This window comes from Triticum aestivum, chromosome 5B (genome assembly GCF_018294505.1).
Source record: "Triticum aestivum cultivar Chinese Spring chromosome 5B, IWGSC CS RefSeq v2.1, whole genome shotgun sequence".
Lineage (NCBI taxonomy): Eukaryota > Viridiplantae > Streptophyta > Magnoliopsida > Poales > Poaceae > Triticum > Triticum aestivum.
The window spans coordinates 657,483,905-657,506,821 of NC_057807.1; the positions used below are offsets into that span (position 1 = coordinate 657,483,905).

General features: G+C 44.1%; 1 protein-coding gene across 1 annotated transcript; it reads left to right on the forward strand.

Annotated features, from left to right (window-relative positions):
- Nucleotides 1-19,707: 19,707 nt before the first annotated feature.
- Nucleotides 19,708-21,542, forward strand: LOC123113953 (amino acid transporter ANT1). The gene is made up of 2 exons (XM_044535293.1): nt 19,708-20,146; nt 20,354-21,542. The coding sequence occupies exons 1-2, from the start codon at nt 19,949-19,951 to the stop codon at nt 21,431-21,433; spliced, it is 1,278 nt and encodes a 425-aa protein (XP_044391228.1). The 5' UTR covers nt 19,708-19,948; the 3' UTR covers nt 21,434-21,542.
- Nucleotides 21,543-22,917: the final 1,375 nt, after the last annotated feature.

A 22,917-nucleotide genomic window follows, 5' to 3' on the forward strand; every position in this document is an offset into this window, starting at 1 on the left:
AGATAGATAAACGGTAAAGTAAATATTTTTGGTATTTTTGGTTTATAAACCGGAAAGTAAAAGATTGCAAAATAGTAGATCGGAAACTATTATGATGGAAAAGAGACTTAATATGATGGAAAAGAGACCCGGGGGCCATAGGTTTCACTAGTGGCTTCTCTCAAGATAGCAAATAATACGGTGGGTGAACAAATTACTGCCAAGCAATTGATAGAAGAGTGCATAATTATGACGATATCTAAGGCAATGATCATGAACATAGGCATCACGTCCGTGTCAAGTAGACCGAAACGATTCTACATCTACTACTATTACTCCACACATCGACCGACTCCTTCCTGCATCTAGAGTATTAAGTTCATGAAGAACAGAGTAATGCCTTAAGTAAGATGACATGATGTAGAGGAATTAACTCAAGCAATATGATGAAACCCCCATCTTTTTATCCTCGATGACAACAATACAATACGTGCCTTGCTGCCCCTACTATCACTGGGAAAGGACACCGCAAGATTGAACCCAAAGCTAAGCACTTATCCTATTGCAAGAAAAACCAATCTAGCAGGCCAAACTAAACCGATAATTCAAAGAGACTTGCAAAGATATCAAATCATGCATATAAGATTCAGAGAAGATTCAAATAATATTCATAGATAATTTAATCATAAATCCACAATTCATCGGATCTCGGCAAACACATCGCAAAATAGTATTATATCAAATAGATCTCCAAGAACATCGAGGAGAACATGGTATTGAGAATCAAAGATAGAGAAGAAGCCATCTAGCTACTAGCTATGGACCTGTAGGTCTGTGGTAAACTACTCATGCTTCATCGGAAGGGCAATGGTGTTGATGTAGAAGCCCTCGTGATCGAATCCCCCTCCGGCAGGACGCCGGAAAAGGTCCCTAGATGGGATCTCACGGGTAAAGAAGGTTGTGGCGGTGGAAAAGTGTTTTCGTGGCTCTGCATGATGGTTTTGGGGTATAAGAGTATATATGGGCGAAAGAATTAGGTTAGGAGACCTCCAAGGGGCCCATGCAGTATGGGGCGCGCCCTCCACCCTCGTGGCCGCCTTATTGCTTCTGCGACTTCATCTCCAAGTCTCCTGGTTTGCTTTTGGTCCAAGAAAGATCATCGCAAAAAATTTATTCCGTTTAGACTCCGTTTGGTATTCCTTTTCTACGAAACTCTAAAACAGGCAAAAAAACAGAAACTGGCATTGGGCTCTAGGTTAATAGGTTAGTCCCAAAAATAATATAAAATAGCATATTAATGCATATAAACATCCAAACAGATAATATAATAGCATGGAACAATAAAAAATTATAGGTACGTTGGAGACGTATCAAGCATCCCCAAGCTTAATTCATGCTCGTCCTCGAGTAGGTAAATGATAAAAACAGAATTTTTGATGTGGAATGCTACCTAACAAATTTATCCATGTAATTCTCTTTATTGTGGCATGAATGTTCAGATCCGTAAGATTCAAAACAAAAGTTTAATATTGACATAAATATAATAATACTTCAAGCATACTAACAAGGCAATTATGTCTTCTCAAAATAATATGGCCAAAGAAAGCTTATCCGTACAAAATCATATAGTCTGGCTATGCTCCATATCCATCACACAAAATACTCAAATCATGTACAACCTCGATGAAAAGCCAAGCAATTGTTTCATACTTTGATGTTCTCAAACCTTTTCAACTTTCACGCAATACATGAGCGTTAGCCATGGACATAGCATTATGGTGGAAGAGAATATGGTGGTTGTGGAGAAGATAAAAAGAGGGAGATAGTCTCAAATCAACTAGGTGTATCAATGGGCTATGGAGATTCCCATCAATAGATATCAATGTGAGTGAGTAGGGATTGCCATGCAATGGATGCAGTAGAGCTATAAGTTTATGAAAGCTCAAAAAAAGAAACTAAGTGGGTGTCCATCCAACTTGCTTGCTCATGAAGACCTAGGGCATTTGAGGAAGCCCATCATTGGAATATACAAGCCAAGTTCTGTAATGAAAAATTCCCACTAGTATATGAAAGTGACAAAATAAGAGACTCACTATCATGAAGATCATGGTGCTACTTTGAAGCACAAGTGTGGAAAAAGGATAGTAACATTGCCCCTTCTCTCTTTTTCTCTCATTTTTTCTTTTTCTTTTTTTCCTTTTTTTCTTTTTTTCTCTTTTTTTTCTTGGCTTCTTTGGCCTTTTTTTATTTTGGCTTATTTGTCCTCTTTTTTCTTCTTCTTTTTTATTTCCTCACATGGGACAATGCTCTAATAATGATGATCATCACACTTATATTTTTACAACTCAAAAAATTACAACTCAATGCTTAGAACAAAATATGACTCTATGTGAATGCCTCCAACAGTGTACCAGGATGTGCAATGAATCAAGAGTGACATGTATGAAAGAATTATGAAAGGTGGCTTTGCCACAAATACAATGTCAACTACATATCATGCAAAGCAATATGACAATGATGAAGTGTGTCGTAATAAACGGAACGGTGGAAAGTTGCATGGCAATAATCTCAGAATGGCTATGGAGATGCCATAATAGGTAGGTATGGTGGATGTTTTAAGGAAGGTATATGGTGGGTGTATGGTACCGGTGAAAGTTGCGCGGCACAAGAGAGGCTAGCAATGGTGGAAGGGTGAGGGTGTGTATAATCCATGGACTCAACATTAGTCAAAAAGAACTCACATACTTATTGCAAAAATCTATTATTCATCGAAATGAGTACTACATGCATGCTCCTAGGGGGGATATATTGGTAGGAAAAGACCATCGCTCGTCCCCGACCACCACTCATAAGGAAGACAATCAATAAATACTTCATGCTCCAACTTCGTTACATAATGGTTCACCATACGTGCATGCTACGGGACTCACAAACCTCAACACAAGTATTTCTCAAATTCACAATTACTCCACTAGCATGACTCTAATATCACCATCTTCATATCTCAAAACAATCATAACGAATCGAACTTCTCATAGTATTCAATGCACTTTATATGAAAGTTTTTATTATATCCCTCTTGGATGCCTATCATATTAGGACTAAATTTATAACCAAAGAAAATTACCATGATGTTCTAAAAGACTCTCAAAATAATATAAGTGAAGGATGAAAGTTCATAAATTTCTATAAAATAAAGCCACCGCCATGCTCTAAAAAGATATAAGTGAAGCACTAGAGCAATATTTCCTAGCTCAAAAGATATAAGTGAAGCACATAGAGTATTCTAATAAATCACAATTCATGCGTGTTTCTCCCAAAAGGTGTGTACAACAAGGATGATTGTGGCAAATTAAAAAGCAAATACTCAAATCATACAAGATGCTCCAAGCGAAACACATATCATGTGGTGAATAAAAATATAGCCTCAAGTAAAGTTACCGATAGACGAAGACGAAAGAGGGGATGCCTTCTGGGGCATCCCCAAGCTTAGGCTTTTGGTTGTCCTTCAATATTACCTTGGGGTGCCTTGGGCATCCCCAATCTTAGGCTCTTGCCACTCCTTATTCCATAGTCCATCAAATCCTTACCCAAAACTTGAAAACTTCACAACACAAAACTCAACAGAAAATCTCATAAGCTCCGTTCGTATAAGAAAATAAATCACCAATTTAAGGTACTGTTGCAAACTCATTCTTTATTTATATTGGTGTACTATCTACTGTATTCCAACTTTTCCATGGTTCATACCGCCCGATACTACCCATAGATTCATCAAAATAAGCAAACAACACAAAGAAAATAGAACCTGTCAAAAATAAAACAGCCTGTAGAAATCTTTAACTCTTGAATACTTCTATAACTCCAAAACTTCTAAAAAAAATTAGTACGACTAGGGAAATTTGTGCACCAATCCATAGCAAAAAGAATCAGATCAAAAGCACGTTTCAATAAAATTCTGGAAATTGTTTACTGGGTGCAAAAGTTTCTGTTTTTCAGTAGGATCAACACAACTATCACCGTAAGCTATCCTAAAGGTTTAACTTGGCACAGACACTAACTAAAACATAAAACCACATCTAACCAGAGGATAGATGAATTATTTATTACTAAATAGGAACAAAAAGTAAAGAACAAATAAAATAAAATTGGGTTGCCTCCCAATAAGCGATATCGTTTAACACCCTTAGCTAGGCATAAAACACGAATAGATCTAGATATTTTCATCTTTGGTCTTTATTCTTTTGAGGGAATTATGTTCAAATCCGGGAGGTTCTTTGTGTTTCCCCTCATAATCAGAAATTTTCAAGTCTAAAACATCCAACCATTTATTGCAAAGAGTAATCAACATATTCATGCGATGGATATTCACACTGACATTTTTGAGAGGCTCAAGGGATTTTTGCAAAGTTTTTGTCAATTCACATAGTTCCTCAAAAACTTGAGTTCCCTCATGAGCTTGAGGTAAACCCGATTGTGAGGCGATATTACAACTACTCCTTCTATTATTTCATAAGAAATATTGGGATCAATTTCGATAAAATTTCCTTTAGCAGCAAAATCCAAGAGTTGCCTATGGGGCATGGTCAACCCAACATAAAAATTACGGAAAAGAATTTTAAAATCCCCTTTTATGGTGCAATTATGATAAGATTCTATCATCCTATACAAAGCATCTTTCAAATTTTCTCCTTGCTTCTACTTGAAGTGAAGAACTTCAAAGTCGGGAGACAACAGAGGGTTAAAAGAGCTAGACATGGATAAAAGATAAGGAAGGATAAAGCGAACGAGAGAGGGGCGAAGAAAAGGAAAATCTTTTCGAAAATCCTTTTAGAGGTGGGGGAGAGGAAAACGAGAGGCAAATGGCAAATAATGTAATGCAAGAGATTAGAGTTTATGATAGGTACTTGGTATGGCTTGACTTGGTGTAGATCTCCCCGGCAACGGCGCCAGAAATTCTTCCTGCTACTTCTTGAGCTTGCGTTGGTTTTTCCCTTGAAGAGGAAAGGGTGATGCAGCAAAGTAGAGTAAGTATTTCCCTCAGTTTGAGAACCAAGGTATCAATCCAGTAGGAGACAATGCACAAGTCACCGAATACCTGCACAAACAATCGACAAACATGCACCCAACGCGATAAAGGGGTTGTCAATCCCTTCATGGTTACTTGCAAAAATGAGATTTGATAGAGATAGATAAATGGTAAAGTAAATATTTTTGATATTTTTGATTTATAGATTGGAAAGTAAAAGAATGCAAAATAGTATATCAAAACTAATATGATGGAAAAGAGACTTAATATGATGGAAAAGAGACTTAATATGATGGAAAAGAGACCCAGGGGCCATAGGTTTCACTAGTGGCTTCTCTCAAGATAGCAAATAATACGGTGGGTGAACAAATTACTGCCAAGCAATTGATAGAAGAGCGCATAATTATGACGATATCTAAGGCAATGATTATGAACATAGGATTTTTTTTTCATTTTTAGCATCTTGTATATGAAGGGCCATTTTGAATTTATCATATGCTTTCTCAAAATCTACTTTAAAAAGCAGTGAACTCTGCTTCTTATGTTGAATAGTGTGTAAAGCCTCATGAAGTACCACAACCCCCTCCATAATGTACCTTCCTCTAATAAAAGTTGTTTATGTTGGAGAGATTATAGGTTTAATGACTTTGCTCAATCTATTCATCATCACTTTTGTAATGATCGTAAAGCTCACATTGAGTAGACAAATTGGTCTAAATTTTTGTATTTGTTTAGCATCTTTAACTTTTGGGACCAAAGTAATGGTCCCATAGTTTAGCCTTGTTATATCTAAAGTACCAGAGTGAAATCCATCAAGCAATCCCTCGAGATCCCACTTTACCAAATCCCAAAATTGTTGATAAAAGTCTACAGGTAATCCATCAGGACCTAGACTCTTATTTTTTTCCATGTTAACAACTACCTCATTCAATTTTTTCATGGTAAAAGGTTCAATTAGTATTGCAGCCTATTCACTATTGATCCGAGGCACATCTTGAATGTTTAAGTTTATTGTAGAAGGTTGAGGTTGGCCAAACAAGTTCTTGTAGAAATTTGTGATGTATTTAATTAGTTCATCATCTCCCTCAATCACTCCTTCCTCCTAAATGAGATAAAAGGTTTTGTTTTTCCTCTTCCTTCCATTGGCTTTGTCATGGTAATATTTGGTGTTACTGTCACCATCTTTGATCTCTCTATCTTTATATCTCTGAAGCCACTTCATCTCCTCTTGTTTTAATAATCTTTTCTAACTGAGCTCTCAATTCTTTTCGTTCATTCCTATTACGTGGAGTTAAGCTAAAGATCTTAGCATTTTATCAATATTATCCAACTTTGTCAGGATTTCTATCTTAATTTTCATGTACCATGCATCAGCGTTGAGGATCCACCCTCTCACTTTTTGCCTAAACACTCTCAGTCTCTGCTGCCGTCTCTCAATGTGGCTGCCAGCAAAGTGGCTAGACCAAACTTTGGTCACAAATTCTCTAAATCCCTCCCTTAGCATCCATGCATTTTCAAACCTGAACAAAGGAGTATATTTATTCTTATCCCCAGTATCCAGAATCAAAGGGGTATGGTGAGAGTTCTCTCTTTCTAAAGCTTGCACTACACATAGGGGATAATGATCTTCCCAGTCTGGACATATCAAAACTCTATCTAGCTTCTCATAAGTAGGGTCATCCAAATTATTAGCCCAAATGAAATTCCTCCCATTTAGAGGTAGTTCTCTCAAACCAGCATGTTCAATTATAGTATTAAAAACAAAACTCCAATGGTTATTACCAGTGGGTACCTGTTGCAAGATGATAGGGAGATTGTGATTACGGGGATTAGTAGAACTCGGAATAAAGCTAGTCACTAGTTAGCGGCCTATGGGCGAAGTACCCCTCACACCGCACTCTGGTTGCGAGGAGCACTACTAGGGAAAACGCTATACACAGAGGTATAGCAGTAGCGTTGGTCAAAACTCGGCGCTAGCGCTACTTAGTAGCGCTTGTTGCAAAACCATGCTACAATCATTGTTTTAGCAGTAGCGCTTCTCCACAGAAAAGCGCTACTACTAAAATTCTCTCACTGGTGCCGGTAGGCTAGGAATAGTAGCAGCGCTTCTCCCAGAAGCACGCTACTGCTAAAAACATTGTAGCAGCGCGTTTCTTCTTTACAGCGCTACTGCTATGTAAAAGAAAATAAATAGAAAAATAAGTAGAAAAGTAAATGAAAATGAAAGAAATAGAAAAAGGAGAAATGAAAAAAAGAAAATGTAAAGAAAACAAAATAAAAAGAGAAAGAAAACAGAAAGGGTTAGCTGCATCACGTTTCTCTGGAACACGCTATAGCTATCTTAGCTATAGCGTGTTTCCTAAAAACGCGTTGCTGCTAGTTTGACTCAAATCCCGGCGGCCCTGACTCAAAATTTCGCTAAGTCCTTTCCCCCCCCCTCTCTACTCCCCCCGATTCTCCAACTGCTCCATCGCCGCTGTTGCCCTGCCGCGCGCCCTCGACCACACCACCACCGCCGGAGGCCGCCTTCGACCACACCGCTGCCGCCCGCCGCCTTCGACCACACCGCCGCCGCCCGAGGCCGCCCCCTCAACCTCACAGCCGCCGCCCGAGGCCGTCGTCGTCGACCTCACTGTCGCCTCCCTCGAGCTCTCCGCCGCCGCCCTCGACCTCACCACTGCTGCCCGAGCCAGAGCCTGCCCTCGCTGCCGACCATAAGGCTATGCCTCTCATGTCCCTACCCTCCTATTTCTCTCTGCTAGGGCAATTATATATGTGTGTTGATACTGTGTTGATGTTCATATGAACCCTAGGTGTTCATATGAACCCTAGATTTTTTAGGGCAGTAGGCATTTAATAGCATTTAGGAAAAATGATTTGCAATTTTTTTAGGAAATTAGCTAGGGCAATTTTTATGAAAAATCCTAAAAAGTAATTCCATTTAGCTTTAAACTAATAGAGGGTATATAAATAATAGTAGCATTTAGATTTAAATTAACAGAGGGTATAAACAAAAAACACTTAGCTATAAAAAAATATTTTGACTACGGACCTGAATTTGTTCCAAATTTCATTCAAATGAAATTTGAATTATTTGGACTATGGACCTGAATATTTTTGAAGAAATTGGGTGTAGGTACTAAGGTCTTGCTGTGGAAATTCTGGTGAGGTCAAAAGGGTTAGAGAAAATGTAGTGCCTAGACTTTTAGCTTTAGACAAAAAAAAGTATTTAGCTATAAATAAAAAACATTAGCTATGGCATTTAGCTATAAACAAAAAATAGAATTGTTTTTCTTTTCAAAAACTTGGTCAAACAGAACAGTAGCTATATGTCATTGATGTTCATTTGCATATTCCATTATTGTTGATTATATCTTTTCATTGAAGTAGCCATGTTATATGCAAATTCCTCAATAGTGTTTGCTCATGTTATATCTTTTCATTGAAGTTGTTCGATTGTGCCCAGGTGGCTTTGTTGTTTCCAGGGAATGATGCTGAGTGGCCTATGTTTTGCCGGAATGTTGATTCATTTTTGTTCTGACAAATTTCAGGTTCTCGATTTGTCCACTTTTTAGCAAAGGTCATGCCGAAATTTTCCGTGAATTTCGGCATGACTTGTGCTACAAACTAGGACATATCGAGTGCCCAGGATGTGCCGCACCAGGAAGGAGTCAACATTCCTGCAAAACAATAGTCCTTTTTTATGTCATTATTCATTTTATTAGGTCTAGAATTAATTGACTAGATTTAATCATAGGAAACATGGCTAGCAACGATGAAGGACAGGGTTTTGGTGATTGTGACGACGTCTACCTGGCGGCAGACGAATATTTTAGCCTTACTGTCAGGACCCCGACTCAATGCCACATCGATCTAGCATGTAACACCTCATATCACTTTGCGGCCTCACGCACGGTATTCCCACGGGTGTCGCCTTACCTTTGCCCGGGACCGTTTGCGCCTTTTGGCACACGTATATGATAGTGTCGCTAGCATCCATATGATAAGGAGCCCGGGCTGACATGGCTAGTCGTAAACCCAAAGTGGCACAAACCTACAGGGACAGGCATCCATGACCCAGCATCGAACGTGTCGGTCATCAGCGAGTGAATCCAGGCTGTAGCACTGGGCTAGCAAGACTCCGGTGAACCGGGCTGTAGCGGCCTAACAGGACTCCGATATTCATCGTGTGACATTTCCCCGAAGGGACAGACACAGGAACGAAGAAGGACACATGCCGGCCAGCCTAAGTGTTCCGGAGAAGTAGCAAGCTACCATGGCTCAGTGGAAGCACTAGGAGACATTTCCCAGTAAGAGAGGCTACTAAGGATAAACAACTAGATAGTCAGATCCCACACATACCAAGCATTTCAATAAAATACACACAATATGCTCGATATGTGCAAATACAACATGGCATCACAACATGACTCTACAACTCAAGTATTTTATTCAGTAGGCTCCAAGGAGAGAGATATTACAAACATGGGTCTCACGACCCAACATTCAGAGCATACAAGTCAAGCACAAACGGAAGCTTATCATGTTTGAGTACAGACATCTACAAATGAAAAAGGCTAAGAAGCTTGACTATCTACCAGATCCTGCCGAGGGAACAAGATCGTAGCTGAGGTATCAAGCTAAACGTCGAAGTCCACGTGGAACTACTAACGAGACCGAAGTCTCTCTGCAAAAACATAAAATAGGCAAACGTGAGTACAAATGTACCCAGCAAGACTTACATCAGATCTAACTACATATGCATCATTATCAACAAAGGGGATGGTGGGGTTTAACTGCAGCAAGCCAGCTTTGACTCGGTGGCTATCCTGAACTACGACTGCAAGTAACTCCTCTGAGGTGGCGCGCACAAGTCCACATATTCACCAACCAATACACCACTATGGATCCGCTCTCGTCTCCCCACGAGAACGCCATCCATAGCACTCACGCTTATCTTGCGTATTTTAGAGTATCCACTTTCACTTGTCTATGAACTGTTATAAGTAACCCAGAAGTCCTTTACCGCGGACACGGCTATTCGAATAGATGATGTTAACCCTGCAGGGGTGTACTTCTTCATACATGTTTCCACCACTTAGCGTCTGCACACGACATGTGCTCGGCAGACTTCAAGCGAAAGCCGACGTGGGTGTAGACCACGACCTACCTAAACACTCAAGTCTCTAGTCCAGGTTTATCGCCTATTCAGGTTCCATCCATGAGGAGATCCGGCCGGGGTTTCGCTCACAGCCCCAAACAATGTGAACAGGGTTCCGTGACACCAAACGGGCGCCCGGTATACCCGGCCACGTGCCTACCGCATCACAGCCCACCCCTCCGGTCAGCGCTGCGCACGGCCTCCAGCATACTACAAACACCAGAAACTACTTACAACTCCTGGACAGAGGACAAGGGTGAATAAGAAGTCGAGCGGGGTCATATTTCAGGGCCCAATGCATGGTAGTAGCTGAATCAGGGATCGCAAACACAGAACTCAGTTCCTGAGGACGGCTTCAATGAGACAACCCACCATGTACTCCTACATGGCCTCTCACCGATACCTTTACCAAATCGTGTTCACACACTTAGCTCACACATAGTAGGACATGTTCACACACCTCTGATTCATCCCCGATGAATCAGACCTGACTCAACTCTAAGCAGTAGCAGGCATGACAAACAAGCATGAATGAGTAGGCACAACAGGGCTCAAACAACTCCTACTCATGCTAGTGGGTTTCATCTATTTACTGTGGCAATGACAGGTCATGCGAAGGATAAAGGGGTTCAGCTACCGCAGCAAGTAACAGATGAATCGTTGTTGTCCTAATGCAATAAAAGAGAGCAGGAGCGAGAGAGTAGGATTGTAGCACAATGAACAAGGGGGTTTTGCTTGCCTGGCACTTTTGAAGATAGCATTGAGTCTTCATCAGTGTCAACGATCACAACGTCGGTATAACGTCTACCGAGGGGAACAACACCGGCAAACAAAGAGGAAACACGATCAATGCAATGCACAATATGATGCATGATATGACATGGCAATATGAGTGTGTTGGCCTGATGCAACTACAACCAGATGGGTTTGAACCATTTTGAATCAAAGATTCAAGTTTCAAGCTCATGCATGGTCATTATTAGTGCTTTATCTTGTTCTGCACTAAACAGCAGGTTAACTTGTTTAAACATGCATGAAACTAGTACAGATTGATAGATTGGATTTTTTTGATAAATTTTCATATATAATTTGTTTGATTTGGAGTTACGGTTGAATTACTATGAATTTTTGAAGTTTGAAACATTTTCTGCAATTTTCTGAATTAAAATAAATCCAGAAAATAAATAGTGCGTCAGCATGACATCACCCTGATGTCAGCAGGTCAACTGGGCGCCTCTAGGTCAAACCTGACCAGTGGGGTCCACTGGTCAGTGACTAGTGCTGGTTAGTGACACTGACAGGTGGGTCCGGTCAACGCCCACGTCAGCACGGTCAAAACTGATGCGTGGGGCCTCTGTGGTTAGTTAAACATAACAGGAAATAAACTAAGATTAATTAAGGGCATGGGGCCCAGCTGTCAGTGTGAGAGACGGTTATTTAGTGGGGTAATTAGCCCCTAATGACGGTGCCACGTCAGCACGCCGGAGTTTCGCCGGCGGCGACCAAAACACGGCGGAGGCGCACTGGAGTGGCTCGGGTTTCGCCTACAGGCCACCGTTTGCCACGCGAAAGGGCGCGTTCGAAAGAGGGAAGCTAGGTGCATCTGTGGGTGTCCGTGGTTCGAGCGGGGGTGGACGGAGTCAACGGCGGCGAGCTCTTTTGCGGCTGCCGGATTTCGGGTGTCAAGCGTTTCGGCGTTGCAGTGCACTAGGGGAGGTGCTGGTGTGTTCTACGTGCTCCTGGTGAGGTGTGGAGCACGTTGTCGTGCTCGGGAGTGAGCTGCGGTGGCCCTGGCCTCGTCTGTGTCATCGCCGGCGGCGAGGAGCTCACGGCTCCGGTGAAAAGAGTGGCTAGGGTACGGGAACGAGCGCGGGGAGGAGGGGGAATGGTGGTGGAGCTTACAGCGAGTCGAAAGAGGGCCACAGCGAGCTCGGGGAAGGCCTGGGGTCGTCGGGCCGGCGGGCGCGATCTCCGGCGACCAAGGAGGAAGAAGGCGTCGAGGCGGCGCTTCGGGGCCCTTCCGGTCGTGTGGCTCGGCGGAGAGGACTAAGGCGACGAGGTGGAGCTTCTGGGCTGCTCAAGGGGACGAGGGAGAGATGATGGCCGGGGTGATGCTAGTCGGCGGTGGCAGGCGCATTCGGTGGGGTGGGGAACGACGAGGGGGGAGAGCCAGGGAGGGGGAAGAGCTCCAGGGAAAGAGGGGAGAGGTGCAGGGGGTCGTGGCCGTCCGCTTGGCGCGGTCGGGACGGGGAGGAAGCATGAGGTGGAAGCAGGAGGTGGCGTCCGGTGCGTGCACGGGCGACACGCCTCTGCCAGTAGGCAGAGGTAGACGACGAGGGGGAGGAGGTGGGCTGAGCCAGCGGGCTGGGCCGCCAGGTGGGCTGCGCCAGGTGAGTTTCCTTCCTCTCTCTCCTTTCTCTTTTGTTTTCTATTTTTATTGCTCTGTTTTGAATTAGTAAAAATGCTAATTCATTTTTAAAACTCCCGAGACAAATTGTGGACACTAGTTGGTTTATTCCAAAGGCCCGCAAATTATTCCAGAATATTTGGAGCAATCTGAATATATATATAGAATTCAAATGCCGCAATTCAAATACATTATGATTTAACTCAAAAATCCAGAAATGACCTATAAATATATTCATCATTTTTGGCAGAGGTTTTCACCTTTATCAGAAATCATGAACATTTCCAAAGGGCAGTCTGGGTCATTGAGAAATTTATTTAGTAACCCTAGTTGGTTTAAGTGGTGTTGGGGGTTTTGAATCATCCCCATTTCAATTTTCTGTAAAGTAAACATGATGCATCACCAAATACTAGCATTAGTGCATTGCCAGAAGCTAGGGATGTGACACTTACCGACGATCAACCGATGTTGTTGCTGGGCCCACCGGTGGCATCGGGGACTGAGACCGACACGTAGACCGGTGCTGAGACTGAGATCGGCGCTGAGATTCAGACTGGCATCGAGACCGGCGCTGAGACCGGTGCTGCCTCGGGGAGCAGAGCTGGTGTAGAACTGAAAGCAAAGAGGCAATGGGTTCCTAACAAACTCAGGACTACTAGACTGGTGGTCACGGAGGTGGACAACGGCAATTTTGAGCCAAAGACGCCCGAGGAAGCGCGCGTGTGCTACGGCAATCAAATAGGCTGCATTGTACGGACAACCGCCACCATCAATGATGAGAAACTACAGAAACTACAGAAGATGAGAAACTACGGCAATCAAACTAAAGAAGTTTCACCAGATATTCTTGTTCCCGGGCCGGAATGAGAAGGATTATGAAGATCCAGACGAGGACCCGGCAATGAAGAAGATAAACAAACAGGCCATGACCAAGTTTAGCGACGCGTTGGCCGCCTGGAAAAATCGAGTGAAAGCAAAGATCAATGACGGGGAACCCTACTCCGAGATTGTAAAGGATAATCCGACAATCACGGAAGAGCAGTTTCAAATATTCAAGGAGGCTTGCGAGGCTGAAGCTGCTGCATCCAGCAACCGAACGATTCTCTTAATGATGGATTCTATGTCCTACACCACATGCTGGAGTACAAACGGGATCACCAGAACCTTCACATGTCACCTAGATCTGGCGATGCCCATATTCTGCAATGGGCAAAGGACATAGGAGATATCGAGGATCATCGACTTCGAGCTGAGTTCTATAACATCCAGCGCGAACTTGCCCAAATCATCATGAAAGAGGTCGTCGAAAAAACAGGGATGTTCTACGGAGGACAAATGTCGCGGGAAGACGTCCGAACATGGATAGCCTCTCAGCGTCTCGACATGAAGCCTTTCGCTAAGCTCGGGGACTATCTCCCTGACCTCGATGGATGGCACGGCATGTTGGAGTGATTGTCGATATATGATAATGTGTCTGTTTAGTCCATACTTTCTGTATGACAAAACTTTGAGCTATGCGCAGTGAAACTTTATTTGTGATGTAATTAAACCGTCCTCCTCGTCGACTAGCGAAGATCACTCTAGTTAGGGCATTTTGGTTACGATGAACTTTGTTATTTATGCTTATGATATGTTGTTTCTATTTTTGTCAAGTCTGTCTCTTTCTGTTGCTCAACTATATATGTTGCATATCATCTACTCATGTGTCGATGCAGGTGCATAGATCATCGATGGCGAAGAAGTGCTACGCCAGGAGTATATATACGATGAGTGGCCGGAGTGTCAGGCCCAGGTGTTGCCGATTTCCGGTTTCCAAGTGACAGGCAGTAGTTAGTTTAGGTTCACGCTAATGCGAGAGAGGGATACGAACTCATGTACTCAAAGTGATAGCTCATCTCGCGTATACCATTGTTTAGATGGATGACGATGTATTTGCAAGTAATCAAGGACTTGTATCACTATTTTCGAGATGATGACGAGAGACCACTTTGTGTTGGATGATGATTATGATGAGACTATTTGTATGTATATGCTATGATTATATTCGTGGTCTCGCAGGCATTTGTATGTGTATAATGATGACGTTTCTATGTGCTAAAGATTCTTCTATAAAGCCTGTTCAAATACAAAACAAATATGCCCAAAAAAACCTGTTAAATTAGCAGTAGCGAGTGTATAGAAGTTAGCAACAGCGCCTCCATAGCAGTAGCGCGTTGCTGCAAAGGGCGCTAGAGCTACTAGCAGTAGCGTGCTCCCAGTAACCGCGTTGCAGCTACACTTGTGTAGCAGTAGCGCCAGTGACCACGCGCTACTGCTATATGTTAGCTGTAGCGCCTTATTAGTAGCGCCCCACCCAGCGCTACTGATACACCAAAAACTCGCGTTGCTGCTAGCCTTTTCCCTAGTAGTGGAGGTAGGGATGACCGTTGTCAAATTTTGTAATTACAATGATCATGTCTTGGATTTGTCTAGATACATACTATATATTTAGACACATTTTAGTGTTTGGATACATACTTATCTAAGCAAATACAATAGGTAATTTGTTGTCTAGATATGTATGTATTTAAAGTAATGTAAGATAAGTAATTTGGGATGGAGGTAATACAATCTTTCTTCCGCTCTCAAAAAAGGTTGTAGATTAAACATGCTGTGGTAAACTCTGACCCTGGGGCAGGAAGCCTGTGCTTGACATCGGCGGTCAGATATCTGGCCTCCCTGAGCTTCGCAATGTCCTCCTCTGTCATCCACCGGCCTTGAAGGTTGGATCCGGACATGATTGAAGATCCGAAGTACCTAAGCTTGAGCTTCGGGTGTTGGAACTCGAGATGCGGAAAGGCGCAAGCATGGTAAGAAAGGGATAGGCCTCGGCCCCTCTATAAAGGGGGAGAATATCAAGCGTCCTCAGCGTAACCGTTTAGGACTTGCCTAAAAACAAGGAGTCATACCAACAGGCGTGGTTGGGTTACCCACACCCGTATTGATGAGAATCCTGCGATAAGGGGGACACGATCTCTGCTTCGACAAGACGTGCCAATAAAACAGCCTTGCAGGGCGTGTCGTGGCAGGCTAAGGAAAACGGTTCGTATTAAACCAGGCCGCGGCGTAAGAATACGCTGGGAAAATTGTCAGCAGATTGGATTTGTAAAGTATCGCGCTCTCTACGGTGGTGTGTGGAAATTATTTTGCAGAGTCGGACACGATCCTTGTGTTCGGAATCTTCTACGGAGAATTCGGAGATGGAACCCGCCTTGCAATGCCGAAGACAATCTGCGCGCCAAACTCATCGTCATTGAAGCCTGGTTCAGGGGCTACTGAGGGAGTCATGTATAAGGGGGTATCTATACTTTGGCCGGACTGTTGGACTATGAAGATACAAGATTGAAGACTTCGTCACGTGTCCGGATAGGACTCTCCTTTGCGTGGAAGGAAAGCCTGGCGATTCGGATATTAGATCTCCTTCTCTGTAACCGACTCTGTGTAACCCTAGCCCCCTCCGGTGTCTATATAAACCGGAGTGTTTAGTCCATAGGATAAGAACAACAATCATAATCATAGGCTAGCTCCTAGGGTTTAGCCTCTACGATCTCGTGGTAGATCAACTCTTGTAATACTCATATCATCAAGATCAATCAAGCAGGAAGTAGGGTATTACCTCCATCGAGAGGGCCCAAACCTGGGTAAACATCATGTCCCTAGTCTCCTGTTACCATTAGTCTTAGACGCACAGTTCGAGACCCCCTACCCGAGATCCGCCAGTTTTGACACCGATAATCGCTGCTGCCATCTCTCAATGTGGATGCCAGCAAAGTGGCCAGACCAAACTTTGGTCACAAATTCTCTAAATCCCTCCCTTAGCATCCAGTCATTTTCAAATCTGAACAAAGGAGTATATTTATTCTTATTCCCAGTATCCAGAATCATAGGGGTATGGTGAGAGTTCTCTCTTTCTAAAGCTTGCACTACACATAGGGGATAAGGATCTCCCCAGTTTAGACATATCAAAACTCTATCTAGCTTCTCATAAGTAGGGTTATCCAAATTATTAGCCCAAGTGAAATTCCTCTCATTTAGAGGTAATTATCTCAAACCAACGTGTTCAATTCTTTACCTAATAATAAAGAGAATTGGGTTTCTGTCGTCCGTCATAAAAAATACCCTCGAAGTTGGCAAAATTTACCCACCAATGCCACCCGTAAGTGGCAAAAAACGGTTCACGCATCGTACTGTTGGTTCGGGTTTATATGAGCCGAGATCCCTTATATAACATGAAGATAGCTCAGCGCAGTGGCCAGAACCGCACGCTTCCACTACAGAGACCAGGGTTCGATTCCACCTGCCCACATTTTATCTCTTGTTTTTCGTCTCGCAAGCGCGCCTACTCCTCCCTCACACATAGGCCGGCCCATTTGCAGGTTGCAACGCCCCTGCTTTTATTTCATTTTTTGCCTTTCACGTTCTTATTTCTATTTTAGTTTTTTCTTCTTTAAATTTATTCGTGATTTCCAAGAAAAAAATATTTCAAAAAAAGTCTTGAAAAATTATAAACTGTTTGTGAATTAAAAAAACATTCGGAAAATCATAAAATGATCATGATTTCAAAAAATTGTTCACGTATTATAAAAAACTATCACGGTTTCAAATAAATTTTCAGGAAATAAAAAATGTTCATGATTTTTTAAAAATATCCAGTATTCAAAACATATTAGGGAATTTAAAAAATGGCCATTAAAGTTTGGAATATGTTCACAAAAATTAAAACAGATCCATAAATAATGAACATAATGAACCGTCGCAGGAGATCTGTAGGGGTCGCTTCATGATTGTATTCAGTCCCTCGATTTGGATAAAAAAAGTTTTCCATGTCTTGTACACTGCTGAACCCTCAAAAATTGACACAACTTTCTAAGGGTTAATTTTTGTATAAAAATGACTAAATTTCTATTTTGCCTTCATACACAGCTATATTTTTTTATACCACATTACTAATTATTATAAACACCGCTACGCTAGGTCAAGGCAAGGCACTCACTCATCGGTCTAGCTCATGCAGTGTTCATCAATGCAGTTTTATCACCGACATTTTTTTCGTTATGGCGCGTTAGAAAATCAAGTCGTGATGAGACCATCACATTTTTTATTTTTAAAATGACTTTTTAAAAGTCCCTTATCTCGTCATGACATCACCCAGACATACTTTATGAAATTACATTCTAAAAGTCCTTATCTCATCCTGGCATTTGGTTCATAATTTTTTTAATCTATCGCACGTGCATAATCTAATAGTTTTTCTCCCGTTACAACGCACGGGCATATTTGCTATGTATCTAACCAGTGCTGCATGCCCTCCTTTAGGCTTGTCTTGCTCTTTTGTATGATCATACCAAAATGCTCTTCGAAGCATGTGATACAGTAAAGGATGCCCTTTTGTTTATGATAAAAAGTGATACCATTCATGTGCTTCCAAAGAGTCCAGAGCCCTGCCATCATTAGTTCCTTATAGGATGGTGTTCCATGTCTTTTTCTGCCATCCAGTAGTATATCAATTAGTAGAACTCAGACTAAAGCTAGTCACTAGTTAGTGGCCTATGGGCGAAGTACCCCTCACACCGCACACTGGTTGCGAGGAGGAGGTACAGATGACCGTTGTCAAAATTTGTAATTACAATGATCATATCTTGGATTTGTCTAGATACATACTGTATATTTAGACACATTTTAGTGCTTGGATACATCCTTATCTAAGCAAATACAACATGTAATTTGTTGTCTAGATATGTATGTACTTAAACTAATGTAAGACAAGTAATTTGGGACCCGAGTAATACAATCTTCCTTCCGCTCTCAAAAAAGGTTGTAGATTAACGGAAATGTTAACGCCCACACGTGTGGGCGTTAGCCAACTCACCCACACGCCTCCATCATCGTCCAGTAACTTCTGGACGAATCTTAGCAGGAATTAGCTGATTTTGTATGTCACGTAGAACAACTCGCGTGTGTGGTGTATGAGAGAGGTCGCCCACACATCCGTTTTACCACACAGAGGGGTCGATGTGTGGGCGTTTAGCAGTTCGCCCACACACCAGTTTCAGTCAGGCACAAGGGCTGGTGTGTGGACAGTTTGCCATCTCGCCCACACGCCCGCCTCCTCTCCCACACTCAAGCTGCCAGTTGCCATGCGTTTTGCAGTGTACATGGCAACTGCCCTAGTGTGATTGCAAGCAGATGGCAACTCGCTTTTTTTTACCCGAACATGTCAGTTGCCATATGTTTGGCATGGTACATGGCAAACTGCCCTAGCGTGCACGTAAGCAGATGGCAACTCTTTCTTTTTTAAATGGCAACTGCCCTAGCGTGCTTGTGAGCACATGGCAACTCTCTCTTTTACCCGAACATGTTTTTTGCTATGCCTTTTTTTGTAGCGCTACATGGCAACTGCCTAGTGTTAGTAGGTGGCAACTCCTAAAGTTTTGAAATCATGACAACTGCAGTAGACCAGACCACACATGGCAACAGCTGTAGTTGTCCGAAAAATGGCAATCTGGAACTTTGACCTAAGATGGCAACTGCAGTTGAGCAAACATGGCAACTGTAGTTGTCCGACATGGCAACTGTAGTTTAGCGACATGGCAACTGCACTTAAACGAACATGGACGAGGGGTCCGGCCCATGGCAACTGCGGGGCGCGCGGTAAAATGTCACGTGGGGCGTGCGGACTTGACGTACCGGGCGTGTGGGCGTTATCTATTTCGCCCACACGCACGCGTGTAAGAGAGGCCGGGAGGAGAAAAAAGAGGCGTGTGGGCGCTAGTTATTTTGCCCACATACAAACATGTTGTTTGGTCCTCTTAAGCACCACACAGGACGTGTGGGCAGATTTCTTAACGCCCACACGTGTGACAGTTAGCGGCGTCCTAGATTAAACTCTGACCTGGCTATCTTTAGCTCGTTCACACGTACCCCGTAGATGACAAAGGAAAGTGTGCCGTGTGTGATTCCGCAGCCTATTATTAACCCATTTTCCACCGGAAAAATCGTTGACGATCTGAAACGATCAGATCCATCCATCCACCTAAATCAGATCCATCCCAACCAAAACCACTTAGAAAACCCTACACGCCGTGCACCATGTGTTTTCCCGACGCAACCCGACAGCATCCAGCGCGAACGCCACACACGCCACCACCTACCGACGCGACGCGTCATCATCATCACCAGTGATCCATCCTCATTCTCCTCCAAGAACCCGGTGGAACGTCGCGAGACCGTCGGCCATGCCTTCTCGCGCTGAGCAGCGCTTTGATTGATCGATCTTAAGCTGCCGCTCCGAGACTGGCTCGCTGCTTAGCCCGTCGGACCATCCCTCCACTCCATGGCGCCGGAGCTGAAGGTGCCGCTGCTGGAGGGGAGGGGCGCCACGCCCGCGCAGACGCTGGGGAACATCCTCGTGTCCATCGTCGGCACCGGGGTGCTCGGCCTGCCCTTCGCCTTCCGCGCCGCGGGGTGGCTCGCCGGGGCCCTCGGCGTCGCTGCCGCCGGCGCCGCCACCTTCTACTGCATGCTCCTCCTGGTCAGTACACACTTGCTCCGTCTCCGGTCCAGTACATCCAGCCCCCCTGTTTCAGTATCATTTCTTGGATTTCTTATAGGATTGAACAAGCTTCACTTCGTTTTAGTATACCGTGACTGATTATTCCGCTTGATCTGCTCAGTCGATTAGCCTCATCAAGATTAGTCACGCATTCGCAGTTGAATTTAGTTGTTGTTCGTTCTGAAGCTGGATTGCAGGGACAAGCTGCGGGAGCAAGAAACAGAGGAGGATGGACTCGGAGATGAGCGGCGCCTGAACCGTGGCGACGGCGGCAACTACACCTACGGGGATCTGGGCGAGCGAGGCTTCGGCCCCGTCGGTAGGTACTTCACGGAGGCCATCATCATCATCGGCCAGACCGGCGGCAGCGTGGCCTACCTCGTCTTCATCGGCCAGAACCTCAGCTCCGTGCTCCCCGCCCTCTCGCCGCCCGCGGTAGTCCTGGCACTCCTGCTGCCGGCCGAGGTCGCGCTCTCCTTCGTCCGCTCCCTCTCCGCGCTGGCGCCCTTCAGCATCCTCGCCGACGCCTGCACCGTGCTGGCCGTGGCCGCCGTCGTCAAGGAGGACGTCCAGCTCCTGGCCAAGCGCGGGCGGCCGTTCGCCGGCCGGAGCGCGTTCGCGGGCCTCTGGGGCGTGCCGTTCGCGTGCGGCGTCGCCGTGTTCTGCTTCGAGGGGTTCTGCCTCACGCTGGCGCTGGAGGCGTCCATGTCGAACAGGGGCAGGTTCCGGCCGGTGCTCTTCCAGGCCATCGTCGGGGTCACTATTGTCTACATCAGCTTCGGCGTCTGCGGCTACCTTGCCTACGGCGACGACACCCGGGACATCGTCACCCTCAACCTCCCGGACAACTGGTCCACCGCCGCCGTGAAGGTGGTGCTGTGCGTCGGGCTGGCGCTGACGTTCGCGGTGATGATGTACCCGATCCACGAGATCGTGGAGGCGCGGCTGCTGGCGCCGGGCGGGTGGGTGCGGAGGCGCTGCGGCGGCGTGGTCCAGCGGGCGGCGCTGCACCTGAGCCGCGTGGCGGTGGTGGCGGCGCTGGCCGCGATAGCGTGCTTCGTGCCGGCGTTCGGGGACTTCGTCGCGTTCGTCGGGAGCACGGTGTGCGCGCTGCTCTCCTTCGTGCTGCCGGCGCTCTTCCACCTCCGCTTCGTGGGGCCGACGGCGAGCCCGTGGGCGCGGGCGGTGGACTACTTTTTGTTGCTCGCCGGTCTGGTGTTTGCCGGCCACGGGATGTACACGGTCTTGGCACCCATTTATAATTAGAAAATGGACATCACTTTCGTACAGTACAGACGCACAAAAAAGATTCAATTACCATCCAAATTAGTAGTCAACAAAGACCTGCAGAATCAAAGAACGTCGTCTCATTTCATCCGCTGGTGAGTTTTACATGCACCATCGTGTTTTTTTAACAATCACTCGGGCATGAGGATCCCCACCTGAATCTGAATCCATTACTCATTCGAAACCTTGCCGGCCAGCTTCACAAGTGCAAGACTCCGTCTTTCCTCTTCAAGCTCGACACCACCCCACAATCAAGCAAGGTCGTGGGCAAGGGGAACCCTTTTCCCCCAATCTCTTTATCATTGTCATTGATCCACTACAACAAACTAGGAGAACGTTCGTGCGTTGCCACGGGCCTTTTTTCGATTACACATATGAATACAGTGCATACTTCTCTCTTTGTCTACCACCCTCCATCTCTCCCACCCGCTCTCTCTCGGTCTCACCCTCTATCTCTCACACCCCCTATTAACGTTTGGCGTCTATAGGAAATATCCTATAAGCTCAAACATTAAAGGGAAAATCTTAACCTTTATACGGGCTAAGATAACTTTTCAAACTTCATCCTGACTCATTTACTCCACGACTATGGAGCACACAAATTAATGGTTATACTATATACAACAAACAAAAATGAGTTCACATGGTAAACTTTTTAATCCACTGCAAGACTTGACATAGGCACCATCGCATTAGTTTTAATACATATTCCTGCATTAGTTCTGGCATGGGCACGGAATAAAAAAAGGAAATATACATATGCAATTCTGCACTGATCAAACAAATTTATCTTAATTTGGATATGTGTATTACATATGATACCATGCATATTTAACATTTGATTCTAAGACAAATAAATCTTTCATTTCTTACACTATCTGATTACAGATAATAATTACTCATGTGCAAAGATGAAATGAGAAAAATAATGTGTGCCTTCTAACATGTAAGAAATAGTAATACTAAAATCACTATCTGAAGTTGCAAACACAATTCAGAACTATGACTTAGCGAAGACCATACACACATTTACTATTGACGACCAGTATATGGTAGCACAAACCTTTCTCCTCTGTATGCACTATAAAAGAACAAGTGGCCATTTTTGTTTGCTTAGAAACACTGCTCTAGCGGAAAAATAATTATGCCAATAGCATTCTACATTTTCTATACAAATTATGTAATGGGCATAAAGTCAATTCCAATTAAGGGAAAGCACAATGCAACTAACGCCGATAATAAGCATTATATGCTCCCTCTACAACTTAACCAAATGGGAACCAATTTTCTACAAAGACGAGTGGTCCAATCTCATACTCATTATGAAATGCTAAAGATCATCGGTGATCACCATGAGAGTTGATAACTTCCCATCACGCTAAAGATAATTTAGCTTATAATAACTGACAACAACGATGCCAACACCAACAACCTTTCCTCTGAATACCTCTAAAGGTGTGCCA